The sequence below is a fragment of the Zeus faber genome, assembly GCF_960531495.2.
Source record: "Zeus faber genome assembly, chromosome: 19".
Taxonomy (NCBI): Eukaryota; Metazoa; Chordata; class Actinopteri; order Zeiformes; family Zeidae; genus Zeus; species Zeus faber.
The window spans coordinates 24,915,312-24,942,844 of NC_137206.1; the positions used below are offsets into that span (position 1 = coordinate 24,915,312).

At 42.5% G+C, this 27,533-nt stretch overlaps 1 protein-coding gene across 1 annotated transcript in view; it reads right to left on the bottom strand.

Moving 5' to 3' along the window:
• Positions 1-27,533, bottom strand: part of tmtopsb (teleost multiple tissue opsin b) — a 34,640-nt gene that overhangs the window by 6,344 nt on the left and 763 nt on the right. Inside the window, exons 2-3 of the mRNA XM_080020573.1 lie at positions 23,563-23,891; positions 8,706-8,939 (exon numbers count right to left, since the gene is read on the bottom strand). Of these exons, the coding sequence (XP_079876699.1) occupies positions 8,706-8,939; positions 23,563-23,891 (563 nt within the window). The remainder of the gene's footprint in view (positions 1-8,705; positions 8,940-23,562; positions 23,892-27,533) is intronic.

Consider the following 27,533-nt stretch of genomic DNA (forward strand, 5'->3'; position numbering starts at 1 on the left):
CCCACAATAACTGGATGGATGCTAAATTTCATCAATTTGCAGAATCTGAACTGGTTACATCCTGTTTCTTAGCAGATTCACCACTCTTCTTCTATTACTTATCAAGACAGGAATTGAGGAAGCTACCTTCACACAAGCTTGTCCTGGGAAGATTCAATAGTGCCATTAGCCTTGCAGCCTGGACCCAGCAGATATTGGTTAGTGCATTCGGTATTTTGTACACAAATAACTGGACGTGCTGTGCTTTTATCAGGCTGGGGAGACAGAGGATGGTTCTGTGGGCATCATGGAGGGGGCGGGGAGTTGGGGGGTCCGTTACTGTGACGATTGTGTCAAAACTGGCTGCGGACTTAAAGGTTAAGGTGGGCCAGACGTTTCACCCTTTGCCTTTGAAACAGACCACTCATCAAATTCTATACTTATCTTTACGCTGCATTCCCAATTATTATGCAAATGGGATTAAAGTGTCATTAACATTACATTTTTTGTTTTTCAATTAAACTCATGGATGGTCTCAGGACTCTTTGGATCACTGAAATCGATCTCAGACATCTGTGATTATTAGTTTGCCAGGTGAGCCCAATAAAAGGAAAACTACTTAAGAAGGACGTTCCACATTATTAAGCAGGCCACAGGTTTTAAGCAATATGGGAAAGAAAAAGGATCTCTCTGCTGCCGAAAAGCGTCAAATAGTGCAATGCCTTGGACAAGGTATGAAAACAAGAGATATTTCACCAAAACTTAAGTGCGATCATCGTACTGTGAAGAGATTTGTGGCTGATTCAAAGCACAGACGGGTTCGTGCAGATAAAGGCATAATGAGGTAGGTTTCTGCCAGACAAATTCATCGGATTAATAGAGCAGCTGCTAAAATTATTTAAAATATTACAAAGCAGCAAAAAGGTATTTGAAGCTCTTGGTGCCTCTGGAGTCCCGCAAACCTCAAGGTGTAGGATCCTCCAGAGGCTTGCAGTTGTGCATAAACCTACTATTCGGCCACCCCTAACCAATGCTCACAAGCAGAAAAGGTTGCAGTGGGCCCAGAAATACATGAAGACTAATTTTTCAACAGTCTTGTTTACTGTTGAGTGCCGTGCAACCCTGGATGTTCCAGATGGCTGGAGTAGTGGATGGTTGGTGGATGGCCACCATGTCCCAACAAGGCTGCAACCTCAGCAAGGAGGTGGCGGAATCATGTTTTGGGCCGGAATCATGGGGGAAGAGCTGGTAGGCCCCTTTAGGGTCCCTGAAGGTGTGAAAATGATCTCGACAAAGTATATAGAGTTTTTGACTGACCACTTTCTTCCATGATACAAAAAGAAGAAACGTGCCTTAGGAAGGAAAATCATCTTCATGCATGACAATGCACCATCTCATGCTGCAAAGAATACCTCTGTGTCAGTGGCTGCTATGGGCATAAAAGGAGAGAAACACATGGTGTGGCCCCCATCCTCCCCCGACCTCAACCCTATTGAGAACCTTTGGAGCGTCCTCAAGCAAAAGATCTAAATACTGTACTGTTATCATTGGGAGATTTGTTCAATAACATTCAAATTATACCCTAACGGTTGATGACTTTAAAATTATACTGTCTGTCATTTACATAGACTATTTAGGAAAATGAGAGAAAAATATAATTTGCATAATCATTTGGAACTCGGTGTATGCTCAGTATTAAGTTTCAAGACAGCATCTTCCAAGTTCAGTTGTTTTAATATGTTTTCAAAATACTGATAATGTATGAGTTTTTGAGAATTACTGGATTGATCCAGATATCTGAGCATTCTTTCCAACAATGACGGAAACCCAACACAGTCCACCCATCCAAAGAACAAACTGGAACACCAAACTTTACAAGAGTGCAATTCCCATTTTAGTCGATTATTATTTGCTCCCTTTGGACTGTATAACTGCATTTTCACACCTGCTTTTATCACAGTTCTATCATAATCCACGAGGCCACATGCAAACTGATGAGTGTATATACACACATTTTATCACTTAAACAAAAACTTGGTCCACGGTTTGAATCTGCGCAACACTTTAAGTCTTCAACTCGCCTCAACACACTGTCACCATAATTATGGGCTGGGAGGAACTGAAGACTGAAAGCGTCACACAGGCCTCCAGGCGCAGCCTGCTTCAAAAGGTTAGCTTTCTGACATATTTTGAATTGAGATATCCCCCCATAAGTCATTAATATAAGTCATATATTGGTGATATTCAATGCACTTTTACAAAGATACAAAAAGGTAGGAAGAGTGGTGAAGATATGAAAACCTAGAACAATGGAAAAAGATGGTTATTTTCTTTTTTTAGGTCAGTAACATGGAATTGGCAAAAATAGATTGTTCCTAACCACATATGTTGCTGCAGCTAAAGTCTTCAAGGCTGCATGCTCTGCATTTTTGTTCGGATTCAGTGTGAAACTTATACCTTAAGTTAACCATTTTAACCACATACCAGCCCTTTAACTGTGATGTAGCTCCGGTGAAATAGCTACAATTCAGGGAGTCAGAAGAACATTGACTGTGTGTGTGTGCGTGTGTGTGTGTGTGTGTGTGTGTGTGTGTGTGTGTGTATGTATGAGAGAGCTGGTGATGGGTGGAGCTGGAAAGGTCTGATACTGGCTTCACAATCAAGGCGGCGTTTCCTATTGCAGATGAAAGAATCATTTTTCTCTCACTCCATCGCCTTCATCCCATCTCACTTCACCACCTCAGTCCTTCTTCTGTTTGATTCTCCCTTTACTTCTAATTCCACCCACGTAACCTCTCCTTCCTTCAGTCCTACACTCCTCAATTAATTCCTCACTTCCTTACCTATGACAACACAAATGACGATTAAACTGTGTGCCACCCAAATGGTACAGGAGCATCAGGAACAAAACCAACAGGTTCAAGGGCAGCTCCTTTCTCCAGGCCATTGGACATCCATTGTAAATTGTATTTTACATTTACATTTTACAATATTTAAATATTATTATTATTATTATTATTATTATTATTATTATTATTATTATAATAATCATACTTGCAGATGTAGAAAATTCCAGGGTCAGGAGTGTATATGTATTTATTTATCTTTGATTGATGAGGTAGCACAATGAGCAAGCATTTCACTGCTGGCACTGAACAAACACAAAATAAAGGTTACACAATAGACATTGTCAGATAAATGCGACAATGACAGATCGAGCCGACATGTCTGGATGACAAATAGACTGTACTGTTAACAGTTGAATACCCATTGAGCTGAGCTTGAACAACTTTAAAGTCAAGGGGCTCAATGAATAACATGACGTATATGGATGTTCTGCTGATATGACGTGTACAGTACAGATTATTTAATTATATAACTTGCCTGGTAGTTTCTATAATTCAGCATTACAATGGGTCTGAGTAAAGCCGGAGCCTCGAAACCTCAATTCTCTGGAGTCAGCTCCGTCACTGCTCCGGGTCCCTAAACTACTGAGTTCCATCCAACGGGAATTCTGGTTCACTGAAAACACTGTTCCATTTAAGGCCTTAACTTTTGCCTTTTCTTGCTTTTTTCCTTCGCTACATCCATTCCTTTTTGTGATCTGTCAATCAATGTTTTTACACACTTCAGACTTTTATTCCCCAGCAGTGGCTTGCACAGGGAATTTGAGGGGCCGGGGCAAAAATCATGAAAAGTGCACTTTTCACTGGGGCAGGCAACCAAAGACATTTTGATTATTTTGAACACCTGAAACACCATTTACTGCAATCTAGAGATTCCAAAGGGAAGACAATGACCTTGAGGGTAAAAATTATCTTGTTGCGGTCAACCAGGATGTCCCTCTCTGTCGACACCAGCATAAGATCTGAATGTGTTCTTTCATAAGGGCAACTTAGAGGGCTCTACACAATGTTTCCTCTATCGCAGGGGCATTCTAGAGGTAACTTTACAATGTTTTATTTTTTGTATCGGCACTCTAGAGGGAACTTTACAATGTTTTCTCTAATGTAGGCAAACTCAAGGGAACTTTACAATGTTTTCTCTATCATAGGGGCACTCTAGAGGGAACTTTACAATGTTTTCTCTATCATAGGGGCACTCTAGAGGGAACTTTACAATGTTTTCTTTTTTATGTGGGCACTCTAGAGGGAACTTTACAATGTTTTCTCTAGGGAAACACTAAATAAACACACAATAAACTTGACACTATAACTTGAAACCAGAGACATTGTCAGATAAACGCGACAATGACAGATCGAGCTGACATGTCTGGACGACAAATAGAGTGTACCGTTAACAGTTGAATACCTTTTGAGCTGAGCTTGAACAACTATTCCAAAGTCAAGGCGTCTCGATGAATAACATGATGTGTATGGATGTTCTACTGATATGACGTGTACAGTAGATAACTTCATTATATAACTTGCCTGGTAGTTTCCATAATTCAGCATTGCAATGGATCTGAGTAAAGCTGGAGCTCTATCGTAGAGACATTCTAGACGAAAATGTACAATGTTTTCTCTAACGGAGGGGCACTCTAGAGGTTACTGTGGCGGACGTGGCGTGGTCAAGCATCAGCTGCGGACGACAGCACGGTTCCTTTTCCTGCGGCCTCCAAGCTGCCTCGCATCGGTGCGGATTGGTCCGACTCGAGGCAGGGAGATTTCTTAATGTTTGTCTGTCTTTCAGAGGGGACCGCTGCTGGGCTCGTTGCAGCCCAGCAGCGGAACGCGATTCCTCCTGTGCCCGAGATGATAATTATTATTATGAATTTATTATTATTATTATTATTATTAATAATAATAATAATAATAATAATAATAATAATAATAATAATAATAATATCATCATCAGCATCATCATTATTATTGTAATATTCATCATTATCAATTGTGATTGCTACTTGTAGCAAGCGTACCTTATTGTTCAAGGTGACAATAAAAACTCTCGCCAAGTTGGCGCACCACAGCCAAAAAGACTCCGTCTCCCTCCCTAAACCTGTGGACAGAGACTCAAGTGGCGCCCAATGTAGAGCCCAGGAGGGACAGGGCGCCGAGTGAAAGACTCCCCGCAGCCGATCCGCTGGCTGCGGAAATGTCTCGTGGACCTGGAGGAGGACTACCTCCGCTGCCAGCAGGGGCACGTCCTCGCCAGCGTGAGCTCCTCAGTGGCTGGCCGCCACCGACCGGGAGCCGGCCGGAGGACCGGACCCACGTCCGCCACAAGGACCCATGCAGGATTTGCCGGGTCCCCAGCCCGCCTCGATGGCACGGAGGAGAATGTCCGGGGGGCGCTGCGTCTGACCCCAGGATCTACGTGGGATTCAGCGGGTTCTGTGGTGCCCCGGTACACTCTCTCCCCTTCCTGTCCCCACTCAGCTCCCATGGAGGTGCTGAAGCGGGAAATCAGGGAACTGCGCAGACGTCTGGGCATGGGTGCGGACACTGCGGGCGGCCTGGCCACGACTGCCGTTGCTGCCATGACTGTCCTCAGATGGAACTCGGCCAGGTGGGTCGTTGAGTGGATGTGGATATTCACGCATATCTGATGGTCCAGCTCGAAATTTGTTACAAGGGAAAAAAGCATAGGGTACAGGCTGCGGTTAGTTCCCGCCTGTTGCACTCCCTGATTTGGGGCATTGATTGGCCAGGGTTTGATGGGTTGATGAGAAAGGCTGGGGGAGTACATTCACGGTCGGTAGGGAAATCTGAGTGTTGCAAGGTGCACAGTGACGCGGAGGGCTCGTCGGCAGGCGAGAGGGGTGCAGGGGCGGCGGGATCCCAAGTAGGATCTCACCCGGTCCCTTTAACCTTCCCTATCGACGATTTTCCACTGCAGCAGTCGCAAGAAAACACCCTACACGGGGCCTTTAGGATTAGGGACAGGATATATCTAGTGAGCCAATGGCCAGTCCCCTCGACCACAAGAAAATATGACAGCGGATAATGGCCCACTTCTATTCGCCGGGCATTTAGGCAGATGTGCGTAAATGGTGTGCTGTGTGTCCTGAGTGGAGGTTAGTCAACCCTCCGGCTATGCCAAGAGCGCCGTTGAGGCCCCTCCCCCTAGTCGAGGTCCCGTTCAAAAGACTCGGTCTGGACCTCATTGGGCCGTTGGACCGCAGTGTGGGTTTCATTTTGTGTTAGTCCTAGTGGATTATGCAACCCGGTACCCAGAAGCAGTGCCCCTCCATAGAATTACAGCCAAAAGTGTGGTGCAGGCGCAGTTTCAGGTCATGTCCCGAGTCGCAATTCAGAATGAAATCCTGACCAACCAGGGCACTACCTTCATGTCACGTACACTCAGGAACTTTACGAATTACTGGGTGTCCGCTCAGTTCGGACCAGCATTTATCACCTTAGACCGACGGCGATTTCTTAATGTTTGTCAGTCTTGCAGAGGGGGTAGCGCATGGGCTTGTCAGCAGCCCAGCAGCGGAACGCCATTCCTCGCCCAAGATGATGATGTTATTGATGATGATGATGATGATGATGATTCTTCTTCTTCTTATTATTATTATTATTATATCATCGTCATCATCATCATTATTACTGTAATATTCATCATTATCAATTGTGATTGATACTTGTGGCAAGCGTACCTTATTGTTCAAGTTGACAATAAACTCTCGCAATGTTGGTGCACCACAGCCAGAAAGACTCCCTCCTGCTCTGTAGTGGGACGCTGTCTTTCAGGGCTGCTGTCACCATTTCAAGTCCAAATTGTTCCATCCCAGTCACCCCTGTTGTTCCTTAATGTTCCTTAATGATCAGAGGTGACAACCTCTGTCGCTGTATGAGGTATTGAGGGTTTGAAGCCAAGTGGGCTTTTTAAATCTGGAACCCAGGGCCAAGTAATTTCCCCCTGGGATTATTAAAGTATTTCTGGTTCTGATTCTGATTCTGAAGTGTGAAGATGAAGATGGTGAAGATGACCTGGTGGCAAGACGTATTGCTCTCACAGACCCACAATGTATCTACAGACCTTAGTTGGGCTCCTTGTTTTGATTGCCTCTTTTGTGGTGTAAATGTGTTGATAGGAGGCTCAAGGAGTGACAGCGGAAGTCTCCCTTAGTCCATATACATTTACATTTATTTTGTCCACTTTTCCCTTCACTTTGACTTATTCGACATTATTCACATAGTTACATGGAACTATGTGTAGCTATGGATGTTATGCTGTGGTGAAGTCTAGTATAGTGTAGTTTATTTTATGCCATGTCTACACTAACTGGATATGCCATTTTTTTGTAAAAATGTTTTCGAAAGTCGGCCGTCTACACTGAAATGGCCAAAATGCTCTTGTGTAGTTACCGCCCCTTTTCTAAGCTCTTTGTTGACTAGCGCAATCATCAAAACAAAAGTCTCCTTCTTCCCACACTACACAATGAAAAAATTTAGTTTTCAAATATATCCACTTGGGAGAGCGTCTTTGAAATGCTCAGATGGAAGTAAAATAAAAACTTCCAAATAATATGTGTTTTCCAATCTATCCAATTAGTGTAGACATGGCCTGAGTTTAGTTTAGGTTAGTTGTCGCACATTTGGAAAAACGTATTAATTAGTCACCAAAAAAGAACCCTATCGTGAAAACAAAATACAAGAAGAACCCTCACACGTTCCTCAGTTTACGTTACAATATTCCCTGGTGCATTTGTTTGATTTGATTTTGATTGATGAGCCACAACATCCATCACTTCTCTTCATCCTTCTGTGGCTCTTATAAGGACAAAAAGAAAAGACAAAAAAAACCTTCTCAGTTCGCTTTCCAACTGATGGATAAAACGATTTATTGGGTATGAAGAAGTTATGGTGGATGCATATCAGTTAAGAAAGACGCAGGGGGAAAGGAAGAGAAGGAGAGAGAGAGAGAGAGAGAGAGAGAGAGAGAGAGAGCGAGAGAGAGAGAGAGACAGACAGACAGACAAAGGAAGAAAGAGATAGAAAGATAGAAAGAAGGCCAGAAAATCAATAGATAGACATAAGGAGCGCAAGGACCAAAAGAGAGAGAGATAAATTGAGAAACACCTTTGCATGTAAGATCAGGCGATGGAGTAGGGACAGACACACGGCGATGGAAGACAGGAGATTGCAACGTAATCGAATGACGGAGCGCTGAACGGGGGAAACACATTCCTCAGCGGACGCGAGGGGAACTAGTTGTACTAACGATATGGTGAGAAACCTACCTTAGAATTATCTCCTGGTCAAAAGGACATTACCGCATATGTTTGTCAAAGTTGAGTGATATGGGAGTGTGAAGCTTCATATATGATCAAAAATCAATTTATTTTTCTGAAAAAAAAAATAAAAATAAATAAAAATAAAAAAACAAATTGAAAGCCCCATACATTGCGCAATTTTTAAGGCATCTCTCCCTTTTATTATTATTTCAGACAGTAAAATTGCATACCACAATATGCAAATATCAGCCAGCCATAACATAAGGATGGAGTGATAAAGTAGAGAATGTAGGGACAAAGTTGGAGAGAGAGAGAGAGAGAGAGAGTGACCACAAAAAAGTGAGAAAAATAGAATGATTTATACAGAGATACAGTCCAAATTGAGAGAGAGAGCGAGAGAGAGAGAGAGAGAAAGAGGACGGGAGTGGTGAAATAAATCATGGCAGATGCACAGATAGACAGACAGGTGGAGAGATAGACAGATAGACAGATAGACAGATGGATGGGGGACAGACGGACATAAAGACAGACAGACCCGCACCTCTTTGTTCATGAAGAAGTAAATGATGGGGTTGAAGACAGTGGAGGCCTTGGCGAGCAGCGAGGGAATGATGCTGGCCTCGGGGCTCAGCAGGTTGGGGGGCCCGAAGGTGGCGATCAGCGCCACCATGCCGTACGGTAGCCAGCATGCCAGGTAGCACACCACCATGGTGACCACCATTACCAGGACCTTCTGCTCCCGGCGGCGGGACACCACCGAGCTCATCCGGCCCACCTGGAGAGGGGGGGTGGGGGGAGTAGGGAGGGAGGGGGAGAAATAGGAGAAGAGAGGATTTTAAAGCTGAAATGTGCTGGTTTGGTAAAACTGCTGTTTATGTGTAGACTGAAGGGAAATTGCTTATATTGCTATAGCTTGGGGGGGTGGCAGAGGGGGGAAGAGGGAGAGTGGAAAAGTTGAGAAGTGGAGAGAGAATGGAAGGGGGAAATGGTGGGAGGAAGACAGGAGGTTAAGAGAGAGAGAGACAAGGGGGGAGGGAGGGAGAAAAGAGAAGAGGAGGTGGGAGGGAGAAAATATGGAGGGAGAAGGGGGAGAGAAAGGGGGAAGAGGGGAGAGAGGGGGAGGGAGAGATGGGGAGCGAGAGAGGATACGGATGCTGAGACAGACAGGAGGAAAAATAGGGTGAGAGGGTGGCGAGAGGGAGTGAGATGGACAGAGAAGGGGAAGGGATTGATGGGAAAAGAGCGAGAGGATGCAGAAATGTAGAGAGAAGGGGGAAGGGACAGAGAGGGGGGAAGAGGGGGAGAAAGAGGGTGAGTGGGTGGAGGTTGTGAGAGCGGTGGGGGAGAGGAACGGTAGAGGGAGGGAGGGAGAGAAAGAGCAGAAACAAAGGGAAGGGGAGGGTAAGAGAGCTGTTGAGACAGGGGAAGAGACTGAGGGAGAAAGTGTCCCCATCATGCATGGCGCTTGTTTCGTTCCATAAGGAAACGGAGTAAAATAAAATAATCTACAATCTAAAATACAAACACACCGTTTTGGTGCCAGTCGCCGGCGGCCCATGGCTGGTGCGCCGTGGGCACAGTCGGTATTGTGAGAGAGGGAGCGATTGGGGTGCAGAGCCCATCTTGCTGGGCTATTTTAGATCGGAGGCTGTTCCCTAAAACACGCCTAACGATGCCGCTGGCAAGGTGGATATTATGACTAAGCAGGTAGAGACTGCCCGGGAGCTGCGACAAGGTACCTGTTACTAGGCCTTAGTGTTTTGCTGTAATTTGGATAGATTCTTTATTTATAAGTTATTTATTTTTTACCTTGGGGATCCTTAAAATAACAACCCTGCATTAACCGCTGAACACTGGACCGCTCCGGTTCCGGTGACTCTGCGGCCGGCGGCTTAACCGCGTCCCATGACTCACCCGCGATGGCAAGACCCGCGAGCAATTACAATCAAACTGCCGCCTAATCATAGCGAGCACCGCAATCTGCTCTGCTTGTCTGAGACAATCAGCTGGTTCAGAAGGAGGGAGGGAGGGAAGAACCGCAACACTCCACCCGCAAAACCATCCAGACAGACAGACAGACAGACAGATATACTTTATTCATTCATTCCTGGAGTAAGTGTGTTGCTGAATCAGGAGTTTTAACACAACATCATTTGTATGTTTGTGTGTATGTGTGTGTGTGTGTGTGTGTGTGTGTGTGTGTGTGTGTGTGTGTGTGTGTGTGTGTGTGTGTGTGTGTGTGTGTGTGTGTGTGTGTGCACATGCGCGTGTGCGTGTGCATGTGTGTGTGTGCGCGTGTGCGTGTATTGCCTTTTTAGATATAGAAAATCCAATACACTTCAAGAGGAAGTAAATCTTGGTCTGGAGGCAAAGCCAATAAATATCACCAGTAACACAACGGCAATAATGAAAGAACTAATACAGTGATAAAAAAAATGCAATTCCTTATCATATAAATGAATCCTGAAATCGATGGAAACAATGACGAAGATGAAAACATAGAATTATTGAATCTTAACAAATTTGCAAAATGATGGTCGTCAATATGCTCAAATGACAGGGCCAGGATCAGTGGATGAGTGATAATACATGCCTAACCTTTTTAGAGGGGACTGAGTGATATTAGTCATTTAATATTGATAACTAATATTCGACTGTCAATTGCGATTACGCATTAGATGTGAAGCCAGCGGTAATCTAAGTCAGAAGTGTGAGGGAGGGAGGGAAAGAGATGGAAGGAGAGAAAGAGGGAAAAAAAGAAAGAGAAATTTGTGACATCAGCTTCTATTTCCCTTTTTCCATCCTTCCACAGTGAGACGTGTGCGTGCGCCTTTTATTTCCTCGGGCAAGGCGTGTGGAAGTGATGCATGGTGGGAAGGCGGTGTACAGTGTCAAAAGGAGGAAAATCTTCAGCACGGGGAACCCCCCCCCGCTGTCACCCTACATGGCTGTCAGGCAGCGATGAGAGAGGGGTAGCGAAATAGAGAGACAGATGGAAGGGGGAGGGAGGGAGGGAGGGAGATCAAGCCGGTCACAGAACAGAGCAACGTTTCCATTATCAGGTAATCGCCGGCTTTGACCGGGAAAATTTGTCCAACATATTTAAATCTTTCCAGTCATAATGTCCGGTGATAATTCCTTCCAAGCACAAATTGAATTTGTGGCTGGGTGGATCATTTCGATTAAAAAAAAAAAAGTCTGCAGATCTGTTCATTTCCACGCTCGGCAAGTTGCAACGGGAAGCCAATCAGTTTGGACGATCAAAAGCTGATCTGAAAGCCTCACCTCTGACCAATCACGTTTGTCGATATATAGAACTAAGCCCCGCTTACTCCCTTGTGGACAGGTTGCCCTTGTAAACACGCACACACAGAGTGGAGACAGAGCTGCAGCCTCCAGAAGGGAAACAGAAAGATGATGTATTGTTGACAACAGGGACACATACAACCATAGTTTGGGGTTTTCAGGGGATATTTAAGTTCCGACCCAAACAGACTATGGAGGACCAAGGGGCGTGGTCAAGCATCGGCTGCAGATGACAGCACGGCGCTGATTAGGCCAACTCGTGGCAGGGAGCTTGTTTATTGCTTGTCTGTCTTGCATCTACCAGCCTTAATGATGTAATTCTCTAAATAGCCTGCTTATCATTTTTTTAAGTTCCATAATCACAGAGAATATATGACCAGAATCTTTCTCATTTGTCTGGGAAATTGAAATATTCCAAGAGTTGTTGACTGGCACCAATTTTTTCTAACGGAAACTCTGGAACAGAAAATGGAAGAGAGAGAAAAGTGATCAGGGCTCAAAAGTAACGGCTGCCCGGTTGCCCTTGAGTCAGATTGAGTCAACTGCGTGGCTGCTGGTTGCCCCCTTTGGCAACCACTTTTTAACATAAAGAATAGGGACAGCAAACAGCAAAACATGCAACCGAAAATAAATAAATGTGTTGAATCAGTAATATTTAAATATTGCTGTTACAGTCACAACTGCACATGTGTTGGTGTGTTTACTCACAGCGGCAGTTGGTGCAGCGACCCATTTTAGCATTTTGATTTTATCCGTCCGAGAGAACAACGGCATCCGCAATCGATTAACTAGTGGACTCGTTCTCTGATAGTGTTTGGTAGTATTATTATTATCTCATGTTTAGTTTGGCCTGTATGTAATATCATATTAATGTATTATATTTATATATTGTATCCTAATATTGCTACAACAAAACCATCATCACATGAAACGTCTTCACACAACCACATCTTATTTTAATGACACGGTGACACAGGGAATAGTCATGATCACATCTTGCAGGTATTATTTATTGGCCATATATCGCTCATTTCCACTGAGCACATTCTGGAAAAAGCTTTCACCCTTACTTGTGTGTGTGTGTGTGTTTCTCAGTACATTTCTTCTCTATAGCTACGTGTGTATGTTTGTATATGTGTCCCACCACAGCAAAAACCGCCATCTTGCGCATTTCAAAAATCGCCAGGAGCAGCCAAATAAGTTGTAAAAACCCTTCTTGAAGGAAAATTAGATTTTTCCAGATTTGTGATACTTTGTGTATTTTTTTATCTCTCAACATATTTTCAAAACCGAGTTTGATTTATTAATAGTAGAAAAATGTTAAACCATGGAGTTAAATATTCCCGTTAGATTACATGGGGAAAAGCAGTTCACTTACCGGGACGCTGAACAGCGCTGAATAACGCCGATCGATGGTTTTTTATAAAGCGAGAGTCCAGGTGAAGATCATTCATCCATATTCCATATTATATGAAGTCACAATGTGAAACTGTTTTAATGGAATTCAGCCTTTAAATCGTACTACTTTCACACACACAGGGCCACTGTTGTAAAAAGGGCGTAGAAGAAGAAGACAAAGAAACACGTCACGCACCTACGTCACTTCCGTAAACGGACAGTTAAAGCGCAGCACGGGAGTGTTTCCGTCTCACTTGTCTGTGAAAACTTTCCTCTCTGTATCGTTATGGATTACGCGAAGTGGGTGGCGAAGCTCTGAATCATATCTCGGACCTTAATCTGACCAGTTCGATAGATCCAAGTCAGTGTAAGGAGCTAGTTCTGGAGTACATTTCATTACATCCGCGATGAGAGTCAGTTCTCCGACAGCGACACAGAGATCGACAGCGATCCTGAATCTGATACCTGCGTAATCCTGGACTTGTAGAACAACGATGAAACGCAACTTTTTCAAGAAGCACCAGAGGAGAACGACGACACACCCGTTGTTGTAACAACGGAAGAAGTTGATGAAGTAATGAAGTTCGTTGAGGTTGGTGATATAAATTATGACCGAGTAGCAATGGACAACATTCTCAAGTTCACCTGCAAATACGGCCAGGGACGAAAAGAAAATGGTGTGGAATTATGCACAAAGAAACTGGATCCTGGTTTAATCCTTAGATCACGCTACATGATAGCAGCCTTAACAAAGCAGGAAACAGACATTTAGCATGGGGCAGGTATGTGTGTTTATGTGTGTGTGTGTGTGTGTGTGTGTGTGTGTGTGTGTAGTGTGTGTGTATGTGTTTCTCAGTGCATTTGTGTCGATAGCTAATTGTGTGTGTTTGTATATGTGTGTTTGTGTGTGTGTTTCTCAGTGCATTTGTGTCTTTAGCTATGTGTGTGTGTTTGTATATGTGTGTTTGTGTGTGTTTCTCAGTGCATTTGTGTCTTTAGCTATGTGTGTGTGTTTGTATATGTGTGTATGTGTGTGTTTCTCAGTGCATTTGTGTCTATAGCTATGTGTGTGTCTTTGTAAATGTGTGTTTATATGCGTGTGTGTGTGTGTGTGTGTTGCTGTGCATTCGTGTGGTGCTGTGAAAGGAGATTATCTTCCCACAGGTAACCCTACACCTAGGCCTCTGACACACACACACACACACACACACACACACACACACACACACACACACAGACACATTAAAAACAATAAAGTGATCGACAGTGTCCCAAGAGATAAAGTTGTATGTGAACCAAACTTCTCTCTCCATCCCTCTCTTTCTTCCTTTGTCTCTCTCTTTCTTCCTTTGTCTGTCTGTCTGTCTGTCTGTCTGTCTGTCTGTCTCTCTCTCTCTCTCTCTCTCTCTCTCTCTCTCTCTCTCTCGCTCTCTCTCTGATAAAGGTCTCAGTCACAAATCACAAATCCTGGGTTCGATTCCCGCTCCGGTGGGTTATCTCCCAAATAGGAGCCTTTCTGTGTGGAGTTTGCATGTTCTCCCCGTGCTCACATGGGGTTTCCTCCACCTCACGTCAGTAAGGACCCCCCTCAAAAACATGCACACATCATCGTCTGACCAGCGATGGACACTTATCACCTGGTCCCCGGGCGCGTCCACGTACGCTGCCCACTGCTCCTGGCTGTGGCCCCGGAGGAAGGACAAGCCAGGATGGGTCAAATGCAGAGGAACCATTTCACCGGCCACCATCCAAAGCATGTGCATGTGTGTGTGTGTGTGTGTGCAAGCATGTGTTGTAGTGTGGTGTGTTGTGTGACAAATAAAGACTGTTTCTTTCTTCTTAAAATCTTCTCACTGTCTCATTTTCCTTTGTCTCTTGAATTCAATCATTCATTCATTTAATTCACATATTTTTAAGTTTAAAAAGTGAAAAGAAAATTGCAGAAAGAAAATGAATCACTTTGCCAAAAGCAGGCACATAGAGCCACTAATCCCACTGCGACATGGAGCGATGTTATCCTCCTTTTTTTGGAAGATATACGACTAATGATGAACAGAGAAAAAAGAGAGGATTAGCCATAGACAACCATGGCGAAACAACTCCGCCTTATCTATTGCGAGGTTGTCGAGAAAAAGATTATTAAAGACGTGTTGCACAAAATGCACTTACATATTTACTCAAGCGTCGAAAAAAATAATATCCATCAATTTAAAAAGGTTTTAAATCGCAGGCTACTGCGAGTGAAATTATCACTCGCAGTAGCCTGCGTTCTACTAATCAAACGTCATAAAAAGATGTCTGGGTTTTTTATTCTTGTTTTGTTCTTATTTATTTTTTTCCCATTTTTAATTGAGTCATTTTTTTGCATAGTGCCTACTTTTTTATTATTTTTATTACTGCATGCTGAAAGGTGCTGCCGTAATGCCAAGAATTTCCCTGAATAAATAATGAAGTATCTATATAACGTAATCATTCTGTGTCACTCATCTGTGCATAACTGTAATTTCAGTGGAAATTTAATTGGCTTCTACCAAAGAGATTAGATGAAAAAATGTGTGAAGTGTAGAGAAAAACAAAGATAAAAAATGTCAAAATGAATTAATAACAAATCACAGTAAGAATTGAACCTGCAGTCTAAGTTAATAAAATATTACACCTGGACTTGTATATATTAAGTTAAAAGAAAATACCACCTGTTTTCGGCAATAATGGCCGAGACTATCCCCACCCTGACTATTTGCAACCATGGATTAAATGTTTCCCTGGAATCATGTATGTCGTAAAATCGATTCTGCAAAATAGTACGTTAGGTTTTGGATAACAAAGCCAGGGGGAATATCACAGGTTTCCAATGATTGTGGTTTTTTTTCAAGTACTTTTCAAGCACACATAGTTTAGACTATGTGTGCGTGGGGAAGGGGAATACTGTCCATTTTCAGGCTGAAAATGGACAGTATTCCCCTTTGTCCACCACAGAAATCCACATTTGATTGAAAAAAACAGACTTCCAGTTGTGACTCAATAATCAAATACAACCTGAGATGTTTTGATACTGTAGTTGTGATAAACAACTTACTTAATTATTTGACAAAATAATAGTTATAATAATATAGTTGATATGAAACATACTGTAATGTATATATATACAGTAGGTGTTGGCTGGAGGACCAAGATGATAAAATAAATTAAATGATTGCAAATTAAAGTTTGCTTGTGCAGAATGTCCAAAAATGCCAAAGACTGGACAAATATAATCAAATGGACAGGACAAGGAATGCTATAGGTCACACACGCACGCACGCACGCACGCACGCACACACACACACACACACACACACACACACACACACACACACACACACACACACACACACACACTATGTGCTGATATTTGCAGAGAGAGAATGCCAAACCCTAACAAGCCTAAAGGTTTAATGATGAGCCTCCGCCGGGCCTCTAATGAAGACACTGCACTGCTCCTCAGTAATCCTGTCATTAACACCGGGCCTGCACAATGACCCCACTGGGACCATTATTATTTATTTATTTTTTACACTTTTAAGCTTTTGAAAATGCCAAAGCCCAGACGCTTAACTGCAACTGTCAGCTCTTCATGTTATCAGGTTGTTGTTCTTAGAAACGGCAAAAGCTCGACTTTCTCACTTGAGATAAGGAAACGTAACCTTCCTAGGTTGTTTTCCATTTTATCATCCATCGTCAAATTATTTTATCCTGGAATCATTTTTGTTTGTGTTTGATGCTGCGTTCGATCGAAAGTCAGAAATCGGCTACTCCCAATTGGTAGTTCCCGCCTCCGAGGTAAATTTGTTCCGTTGCCTCAGTTCGGACAAACATGGACGCCCACAATGGATACGCATTTGCTTGGTGAGCTTGTCAATTCTACAAGCTACAAGTAATTGTCGGGCTGAACGATTATTCAAATTAAAACTTTTAACAGAACGCAATTTTCAAATCGCAAAGCCTGCGATTAAAATAAATAAATTATATATATATATATATATATATATATATATATATATTTTTGAATGTTCTTTTTCAGATTCAAACAATTATAAGACTTGAAGTTAAATCAATGAGTCAATATTCGACTGTGAAGTTTTTTCATTTTACAAATCAATTGTTCAATAAAGACATGTTATTCATATCAATTCAAGCATCAATTCATCCAGGAAAGAGCAGTTTATATGTTGACAGTATCCAGTGTTGTGTTGGTCATATTATAGAATGATATATTGCTTGTGTTTAGTGAATAAAACAGAAGATAAGGAATTTTAAAAGTCACATACAAAATCGCAATATTGGTCTAAAAAAAATCGTAATATGATTATTTGCGCATATTGTTCAGCCCTTAAAACCCTTCACCATAAAATAAAAGATTACAAGGTAGTTAAGATTAAAAAGGAGAACACAGAAAAGCACATGTAGTGGTAGATTGTGGAGATGATTCTTAGGGCGCTCATCAGCATTTAGTGATCGTTCACATTACGGGGAATCTTCTCATTCAATCTGATTAGCAGAAATATTGCTTGATCCAGCTTTGTAATACAGAGTTCATTAGTTTTAAGATATTCTACTCCCACTTTTGAAAACTAAATATAACTCTCAAATGTAGAGGGTTTTTTCATCATTAATATCTGTTGAAATCCATCTATAAAATTTTGAAGGGATGCCCTTTCTGAAAGCTTCCAAACCGGTGTCTTCTTTGCCGCATACAGGGCAGGGCTCTTTCATCCATTTTTTGTTTCCCGTTGAAATTACAACTTTGAGGTGATGCATGAAAGAAAAGAAAATGTAAAGTTATATCTAAATACCATTCAGGGTCCCAACAAGATCAATGATGGAGAACTTCATACATAGTGTAGACCCTTTATTGCACTGCAGATATACAGTATTTAAACCACCAAAGAAATACGAGCTAAGATGTAAGATCTAAGAATTGGAATGTTAAACCGAGTGCAAAAAAGACAGAAACTGTGAGATATTGTCTCGTAGGAAGACGGTAAAAAGCTTTTTATGTGAAATGGACCGAATTTGATGTAGCACCTTATTCACGCACTCACAATCATACACCAATGGTATAAGCCGCCTTGCAGGGCTCAAACCTGCTCATCGGGAGCAGTTTGGGTTCGGTGCCTTGCTCAAGGTCACTTTGACGTTCTACTAAGAGCTGGGGATAGAACCAATTGTTACCGCTATACCCCCGAGCCACGCTAAAAGAATAAAGTACATTTTTGACACTTTTACCCCAATATCACAGGACTTGCAACCAGACAGAAACTGGGACTCTAATCCCCCATGACTCACATCTCAAAAAATAGACAAACAAACTGCCAAAATCATGACTGGTTGATGAGGTCACATTTAAGGGTGCCGAAACAGATCGTCCATCCCAAGTCAACACGCCTACAGCTCGTCTCCTCGAAGGAGCTGAGAGCAACGGGGGTGAAGAAAAGCATTTCTAAAGAGATGCACACTACAGGAACGGTCTAGGACTAAGAAAAAATGGCGCTCGACTTTTTTTACCCATACCATCCACCAGCCACACTCCATGGACACATTTACAGTACAAATACACCAGCCCTTGATGACTTACAAGCATAATGGATGGATACTCTAGGTTACTCTAACACTAAAACAGAGCTATTTTAAGAGAAAAGGGAAGGTTTGTTGCCAGCAGGCCACCACTGTGAGGATCATGGGACCATGATAGATTCCGGCAGTCAGTGTTTTATGAATGTCAGTATTTGAACAGGCTGTGTCATCTATTTCAACAAAGAAAATAAGTCAGATAATGCCATTGCGAATCTGATCACTTAAAACCTTTAAACTTGAAGGAATTACTCTTCAGGGTCTATAAACAACAAATAATTACAAACCTCCAGCACTGACTGTATAAATTTGCACTTCTAAAGTACAGTTAATAAATAATATTTAAATAAAGAAAAACTCTAAATAATATCTAAAATTGAACAAAATTTAAGTACTGTACATTTTTTTTGGCTTCCTGCCAAGGTACAGGCCATTACTTCCGGCCTGGATTGTGGGTCTATAAACAATAGAATAATATTTAAATTTAAAAAACTTATTTTAATGCAAGTTGTAAAATCAGCTTGAAGTGATCTCTAGCCCTTTTGGTGCCGCCTTTCCCCTTTCTACTCAGATTTTTGTCCTTTTTAACCGATTTGGTAATTTTTGTATAAGAAGAATCTTTATTCATCACATGACACACTGCACACACACACACACACACACACACACACACACACACACACACACACACACACACACACACACACACACACACACACACACACACACACACACTTTTTGGGTGGTGGCCAGTGAAATGTGGCCTCTGCATTTCTTCTATCCTGGCTTGTCCTTCCTCTGGGGGGCAGCCAGGAGCAGGGGGCAGCATTTGTCGAAGTGCCTGGGACGAGGTGTCAGTCGCTGGTGATGTGTGCATGTTGTTGGTGGGGTTCCTTACTGATGTGAGGCGGAGGAAACCCCATGTGAGCACAGGGAGAACATGCAACCCCCACACAGAAAGGCTCCTATTTGGGACATAACCCGCCAGAGCACAGTGCCAACAGCACCCCAGGTGGGAATTGAATGGAGGACCTTCTTGTTGTGAGGCAGCAGTGCAATGCACTGCGCCACCGTGCCACCTAATGGGCTGCTCTTGCGGCCTGCAGAGTGACCGGCCCAATGGGGTTTGACTCGATGGCCAGTCCGGCTATGCTCCAAGAACACGTAAAGTCCAAGTTCACGCCGTCTCGTTGACTTCATCCGTTTCTTTAGTTTTCATTTTGGATTTTCAATTAACAAATTGTGTCAAAAATAGCACCGCTAGTCCTCGCCCGTCTCCCGCTATGTTTGTTTATTCTAAAGTCACGTTTGATGGCGCAAGCTTTGAGATTCGGGACTCGCTGGTGTGGCTTCGCAAGATCAGGTCTCTGGTTTAGAGATGCCACGATTGCAATTTTCTCGGCCGATTCCGATTTCCAATATTTTTTAAATCTGACCCGCAGATTCAGATTTTGGCTGATTCTTTCTTCTTTCCAAGAACTATAACTGACAACATACACAAACATTTTTGTAACTTTTCTTCAATGGAAAATTCAATTGTTTGTTCATAATAAAACATTGACTATTAAGTGACTTTTACATTTTCTTCAAAACTGCAGGTTACAGGCCCTTCTCTCACTCTCACTCAAACAAATCTCAAAATATAAAAAGTACTCTATGTTACTGGACAGAGCATTTTTTTTAAATTTTATTATATTTTTAATAAAATCCAGCTCTGCAGCACAATCCAAGCTAAGATTGCTTCTGAAAAGATTCCTACCCGACTTCTTCTCACGGCTCGGTTGCAAATACGCCGTGGCCCGTGGCATATTATAAGTGGACTCCGCTGAGCGGACTCTGTCTCTCTGCCCTCACTCTCCCCCTGCACGTGGGCATCGTTGCACAGAGCATGTGAGAGAGGCAAACACCGGGACGGCTTTACGGAAGAAACCGGTTATGTATTTTAAAGCAACATTAAATTATATATATATATTTATATATTTATATATATATAATTATATATTATGTATTTATATCGATACAAATCACCCTACATCTCGTTTAAATTATATGGATATATAGTAAAAAGTCATACAGCCAGCCCCAGCCATATTATATCATGAAAGTAGGGCATTTAAGCAGAAGCATCCAATGGTGATTTCCTCAACTCAAACTATTTATTGAAACAAAAGCCAACAACAGCGGTGGGTTTACCACAACAAAAAATGTCAATGTCTCAATAACTTGTCATGTGCCCTTGAGCATCAATTACAGCTTGACAACGACGTCTCATGCTGTTCACAAGTCGACTTATTGTCTGCTGAGGCATGGCACCCCACTCTTCTTGAAGGGCGGCCCTCAGGTCATTGAGGTTCTGGGGCACAGAGTTACGAGCCTCTACACGGCGATCCAGCTGATCCCATAGGTTTTCTCTGGGATTCAGGTCTGGAGAAAGTGCAGGCCACTCCATTTGAGGTGCCCCAGTCTCCAGCAGCCGTTCCCTAATGATGCGACCTTGATGAGCTGGAGCATTGTTGTCCATGAAGATGAAATGAGGCCTGTGTTGTTCAGCCAGGGGCACAATGACTGGATTAATGATGTTATTCAGGTAGTATGGGCTTGTCACTGTACCATTCACAAAGTGTAGGGCAGTTCTGTATTGACTAGACACACCTGCCCACACTGTAACACCACCACCACCAACAGTGGCTGATGCATAGCGCTCTCCTTGACGTCTCCAACATCGTTGGCGGCCATCATTTCTGCTCAACGTGAATCGACTTTCAGCAGAGAACAGCACTGAGGCCCACTTATCTGTATATACATAAGCATATTCCCTCTATCTATTCCATTTTATTTCATTTTATTTTTATTGTATTTTTTTTTATTCTATATATTTTTATTTTATTCTTCAAGTATTTAACTTACTGTATTACGTTTTAGGAGTCAGTTAGTCGGTCTATTAGAAATATTTTTTTTTTTTTCCTAGGACATATTGTGTGTTATCACCGGGTGCGTTGCATTACATTTCACTGCATATATGTATGAAAGTATGTATATGTATGTGACAAATAAAAATCTTGAATCTTGAATCTTGAATTTTGAATCTTGAATCACTAGTCCCTCGTCCGGCGTCAATTTCTCCCTGGCTCGTGCAAGACGATGATGCCTGTGCCTGGTGGTGTGGTCAGGTACCCACGCAGGTCATCTAGCACGCAGACCACGCTGATGTAAACGGTTTCAAATGGTCTGACGTGACACTTGGGTGCCCCTCACCTCCCTTAAATGTGCCTGGAGTTGAGTGGCATTCATCATCCGGTTCCGCAGGGCACTGTTCACAATGAAGCGCTCATCAGTGTGGGATGTGGCCCAAGGACGTCCACTTCCATGCCTTTCTGTGACTCTTCCAGTCTCTCTGTATCTCTGTTGCAACCTGCTGATGATGCTCTGTGACACTCTAAGCTCAGTGGCCACTTCCCTCTGAGAACATCCTGTTTGAAGCCTCGCAATGGCGAGGTACTGTTGATCAATTGTTAGGTGTCGTCTGGTCTCATGATGTCAAAATGTGAACAGCATGATGAAGAGGACTGTTTAAATACCAATTCTAATTGAACCAGGAAATGTATTGGTCGATTCATGGATCAACACCTGTTGTGAATTTTGCCGTTCAGCTCCTAGTTGGAGAAGCAAGTTGTGCAAAAAGTACTGAAACATTGAACAGTTGGACATGTGCATTCAAAAGTTTAGAGAAGGTCAAATTAAGTTCACCTGTAAAGGTTATAGTGCATTTTAGGTTCATCCTGAAATTTCACCCGAAAGCCGAATATCCCTAACTTTTTGTGAGTAGTGTATTTTCAAAGCCGAGTTTGATTTATAAATAGTAGATAAATGTTAAACCGTGGAGTTAAATATTCCCATTCGATTACATGGGGAAACGCAGTTCACTTACCAAGATGTTGAACGCTGATTGATCGTTTCCTTTAAATCGACAGTCCAGGTGAAGATCATTCCTCCATATTCCATGTGATGTGAAGTCACAATGTGAAACCGTTTTGATAGAGATCAACCTTTAAATCTTAATGTTTTATACACACAACTGGATTCATTGTTGTGTAAGCGGTGTAACATACGAATAAGGAAGGTGACGTAACTTCCGTAAACAAGACGCGGAGCCTTCGGAAAACTTTGAGAGTGAAAGATTATCTCAGAAACAGTTTACCGCACCCTTATCATTAAAAAGCCACAGCTTTAAAATTATTTGCTTGATTCGCACAAGTGACACCTTGTTTCGAAGCTCTGATTCTCCACTCATTCACTGCATTCACTTTCACTGCATATATGTATGAAAGTATGTATATGTATGTGACGAATAAACCTCTTGAATCTTGAATCACTTTCCAATGACGTGAAAAAAGTGAAATGGCACCAAAAGTACCTCAAATCTACGGTGGGTCACATATGCGTGTACATTTGACCTGCACAGAATTGGATATATCTGATACTGATCAGCCCGTCACCAGTCATGGTCGAATAAAGCTGAAAACAAGCTGATTCCAGTCACCGGCCGATTGATCGGTGCATCTCTACTGTGAATGTGAATGTGAATGGAATCTGTAGGTGTGTGCTGCTGTTTGGGGTGAACGGTTCATCTCCACACACTACAGGAACAAAGCTCTTTAATGTATCAATATATGTCGTTATGTGTGGGGGTGACGGGTCTGTCAAACTTCCAACATCTGTTAAGATTTGAAAAAAAAAACGTGTAATGTGGGCCAGCTTTATAGTGAACATTAAATACTGTGCATTACTGCTCAAAGTGCAGATATTGCAAGTTGCATATAAGGAAACTGTTTCATATGAATGTTCGTATGAATGCCTACTTTTATTACATCATAGATCATAGATCACGGTCCATTCTCCAAATGGACTTTATATAAACAAACCTATTTAACTATATTCTTCATTAAAACTATATTAATCAAATCAATATATCAGAAAACTTAGAAAACCACACGTGCAAATCATGTGGCACCACATGGAGCTCGTAACCCCAAGGTTGAAAACATCTGGGTTTTACAGGTTTAACGCCTGACACACACACCGACCTGCTGGATGGCGCTGAGCAGCTTGCTGTAGGAGTACAGGATGATGGTGAAGGGCAGTGCCAGGCAGAAGATGAACAGGCAGAGGATGTAGGAGATGTTGTTAGGGGTCCTGGTGCTCCAGTCCACCGAGCAGGTGGTGCCGGGCCCCTCCGGACCGTAGCTGCTCCAGCCCAGCAGGGGGGGCACTGTCCACGCCACGGCATAGAACCAAGAGAAGCAGATGCCCGAGATGGCTGGGCCATAATCGCTGCTGTCGGCGATGGTGGGGGCCAGCATGGTGCAGTAACGCTCGTAGGAAAGAACCGCCAGCGAGATCAGTGACACAATGCCTGCACAGGAGGGATGGAGGGAGAGAGGGAAATCAATCCATGCACAGTAATGAAAAAACGCTAAATCAACACACACAAAAACTAATTTACAAACATAGGCAATCATAGACAATCAGAATATAAAACCTAACATACATATGCATCAAGGCACAAAGAAGCAAGCGTATGAATGTGAACAAACACAACGACGCACAAAAGGAATCCCACACACACGTAAGAACCTACACACACAGAGATCCAGCCAAAAATCCCTTAGATGTACAGATGCAGCGAAGCAAACACACACTTTCAAGCACACACCCTTTCTCTTCGCATTACTTGCCACGCTGATTTCTGTATATAACCAAAGTGTCACGACATGCGTGAAACACTGTAATAGACATTAGCGTCAAGTGAACGCGAAATGTGGCGTGAAGTGATTGGTGCTTGAACGGCGACTAATCAGTCAATCCAGCCTCCAGCGCCGGGTTACAGGTACTCAAGCCTTATTAGACTGAGTCGTTACCACCAACACAGACGCTGATTAGACAGCATCATTAGACTGAGCTGGCGCAGCATCACTACGGCGGTGGCAGTGACAGCGCTGGAGGCTCTGCTCTGGTCGGAGGTATTTGTCTCTGCGAGTGTTCTTTGCGTCCATGTACCCATACACAGATCGGCGAACAAGGTTGGGTGCACGCCTCCTTTTTGGAATCACAGATCGGTCGCTTTTTTTTTGATGAATTGCAAGAAAAAAAAAAAGAGGATTACTTAAACGATGGGGTGATTTCTTTAAGTTGTTTCTGGATTTGTTTGAGTCAGTGAATGACTAACTCATCACTGACTCTTACACTGAATAATCAATAAGAAAAATCAAGCAATATTTTTGTCAATGAGGCAGATTTTTTTCTCTTTGTAGGATTTCAGATGACAAGTTAAACTTCTTAGTCCTTCAACAATTCCTCAAAATGAGGAAAGATGTCTTGAAACGTCTTCCAACCAAGTGGAGAGAGTGAGAAGTCTGGCCTCTACAGGAAGCCATAGGAACTACACCAGCATTTCCAAGCGTGGCGCTCCTCCTCCATGAGGAGGCTTAAGGCTCCTGTATACTTCATGCGAGATCCAAATTGGCAGACTTGCAGAGCCAATATGGCGGCGTTGCGACCAAAGATTGGACGGTGAATAACCTCTGATCACTGTATCCGGGGACGGCCCTCTTTCAAACCTAGTCGAAATTGTCGCACAGTGCCCCCCGATGCACCATTACCTACGATCGGTCAACAATATTGCATGATTCCGCTAGGTCTGCTTCCTGTCAACTCATAAGTAGCCGTGAGTAGTAAAGCAGTAGTAAATAATTTTTTTCTACTTTTTTTTCCTCCTCTTTCCATCTTTCTCTAAATAGTTTTTTGGTTTTCACCGCACATTACTGCACGTTTCGCCGTTTGCTGAACCGGTTGAGCAGAGTACACCGGCCTTCTCTTCTTCTGAAAAGGTTGTTAAGTGACCGCTTCCGTCACCAGCAGAATGAGAGAGAGAAAGGGAGAGGGAGAGAGAGAGAGAGAGAGAGAGAGAGAGAGAGAGAGAGAGAGAGAGAGAGAGCGAGCGAGAGAGAAAAATGAGTGTGAAAGTGTCATGGGAATGGAGAGAAGACAGAAAAAGAGGCGAGCTTGAGCGGCGGAGAGGTGAGAGATCTGGCCAATCAGGAGTCACACTTCTCCTTGCCTCTCTACCACTATTTTGTCTTTATCAGCCTGTTCTCTCCAGACAGAGAAGCAACAGGCTTTCAGATTCCAGGGTGCTCCAGCAACAATCGATGAAGGTCTGGCGTCGTCATGGATGGTAACAGGGGCTCCAGGCACAACCAATCATTAGGGAATTAACAAATGGAGCAGCCGGCACCGAGCCCGGCACAGGGCACATTGCCCTGGACATCTCCGAAGCGTAAGCCCCAAAAAGCCAGTGGAGACAAGGAGGGATTCATCTTAAAGTATTACTGCATTGATTGTCTACAATTTAAGAAAAATAAGAAGAAATGAAACGACATTCTGGCCTCCTGGGAACAGGGCAGTAGTGGGACAAATATTTACCCCCGAGCAAAAGAAAATTTAAAAAAAGGCTGTACCCAAGAAAAGCCTCTCGCCCCGCTGAAGCATCTTCCAGTGAAACATCAACAACCCCTACCATTTTAAATCACATGCAGAGCTTTAGCGATGTAAAACTGCCAAGCTCCTCCAAAGACACAGCACGATCCAGGATAAGCCATATACAAGCCAATACATTTAGTGTTGAATATTGATCAGTCAAATTAAATAACATGTAGCATATAATACTCTGTGTCAGAGGCACAAATATAGTATATAAAGTATAGTTTATAGTATAGTTTAGAAATCCAATCCATATTTATTTCTGTTGTTACACATGTTATGTAGCTACTAAGTTATGGATATCAAGTCATGTCAAGTGTGTAAATGTGCATTTTTAACATATTTATTCGTTTGAATAAAGTGATCTGAGTCAAGATCACACCAAACCCCCAAAAAGGGCAAAAAAAGGGCCAATAATAATAATGACCAAATGACGATACGAGGATGTTGACTATGCATGGCGGGTAATATCCTCCTTTTCTTTAATGAAACGCAATTTGATCAATTTTGATCTGCTTTTGATCAACCGCAGTCCAGAGACGCCGTTTTTGACAGGGATCTGCTTTCGAGCCCGGTGTTACACCCAAATATGTCCCCTGTCAATTTCGATGATGCTCTTTTTTCAATTACCCAACAACTAAACATTTTTTTTCCGTGCACAAATGTAGGACGATTGTAGTTTACTGCAATTCATTAGGTACATATAACTTTACTTAATTTCCAAAAGGTCAGATATTACGGAATGCCTTTCCTACTTGTTACATAGCCTATGGTGACAGCCCTGTCTGTAAATGAACCTCAAACACACCTTAAAGTGGTTATCCATCAGATCATATTCCTGAAGTATCCCCTTAATACACCCAAGCATTACAATCAAAACACCCGTGGACTCAGCCAGGTGTTTGTTTACAAACTGGCAGCAATTTTAAAGTTTAATACCTCTATTATAGAAAAATATTTTTTTTACATTTTGAACCAAATGTAAATTATAATTTTATGAAAATCGATACCACACCACCCACCCCTGAAATAATAAACCTGCAGGATCCCTTTAAATCTTAAAACCTTAATTATACTCAAAAATTAAAACCCAAATACACGTGGACTCACCTCGAGACATTTGAAAAGCCTTAACTAATTTTCCATTTTGAACCTTACACTTCTATAAATAATGTTTAAATAATGGGTGTACCTTTGAAACACCCAAACATAAAAAAAAAAATACTCGGAGGTATTAGCAGCCTTAATTCGCCTTTAAATGTAATAGAAACTATAACAACTGTGAAAAGCAACCTCCTCCCAAAAACAAACTGTAGAATCTCAAACATTACAATCAAAAGACCCATGTGTTAACACCCAGAACTCCTTTTCCATTTTGAACACTACTATTTACCACAACTAAGACAAAAGCACCCCCCCCCCCCCAAAAAAAAAAAAAAAAAAAATATATATATATATATATATATATAAATAACAAAATATATCTTTATCATGGATTTACCACATACCCTTTACC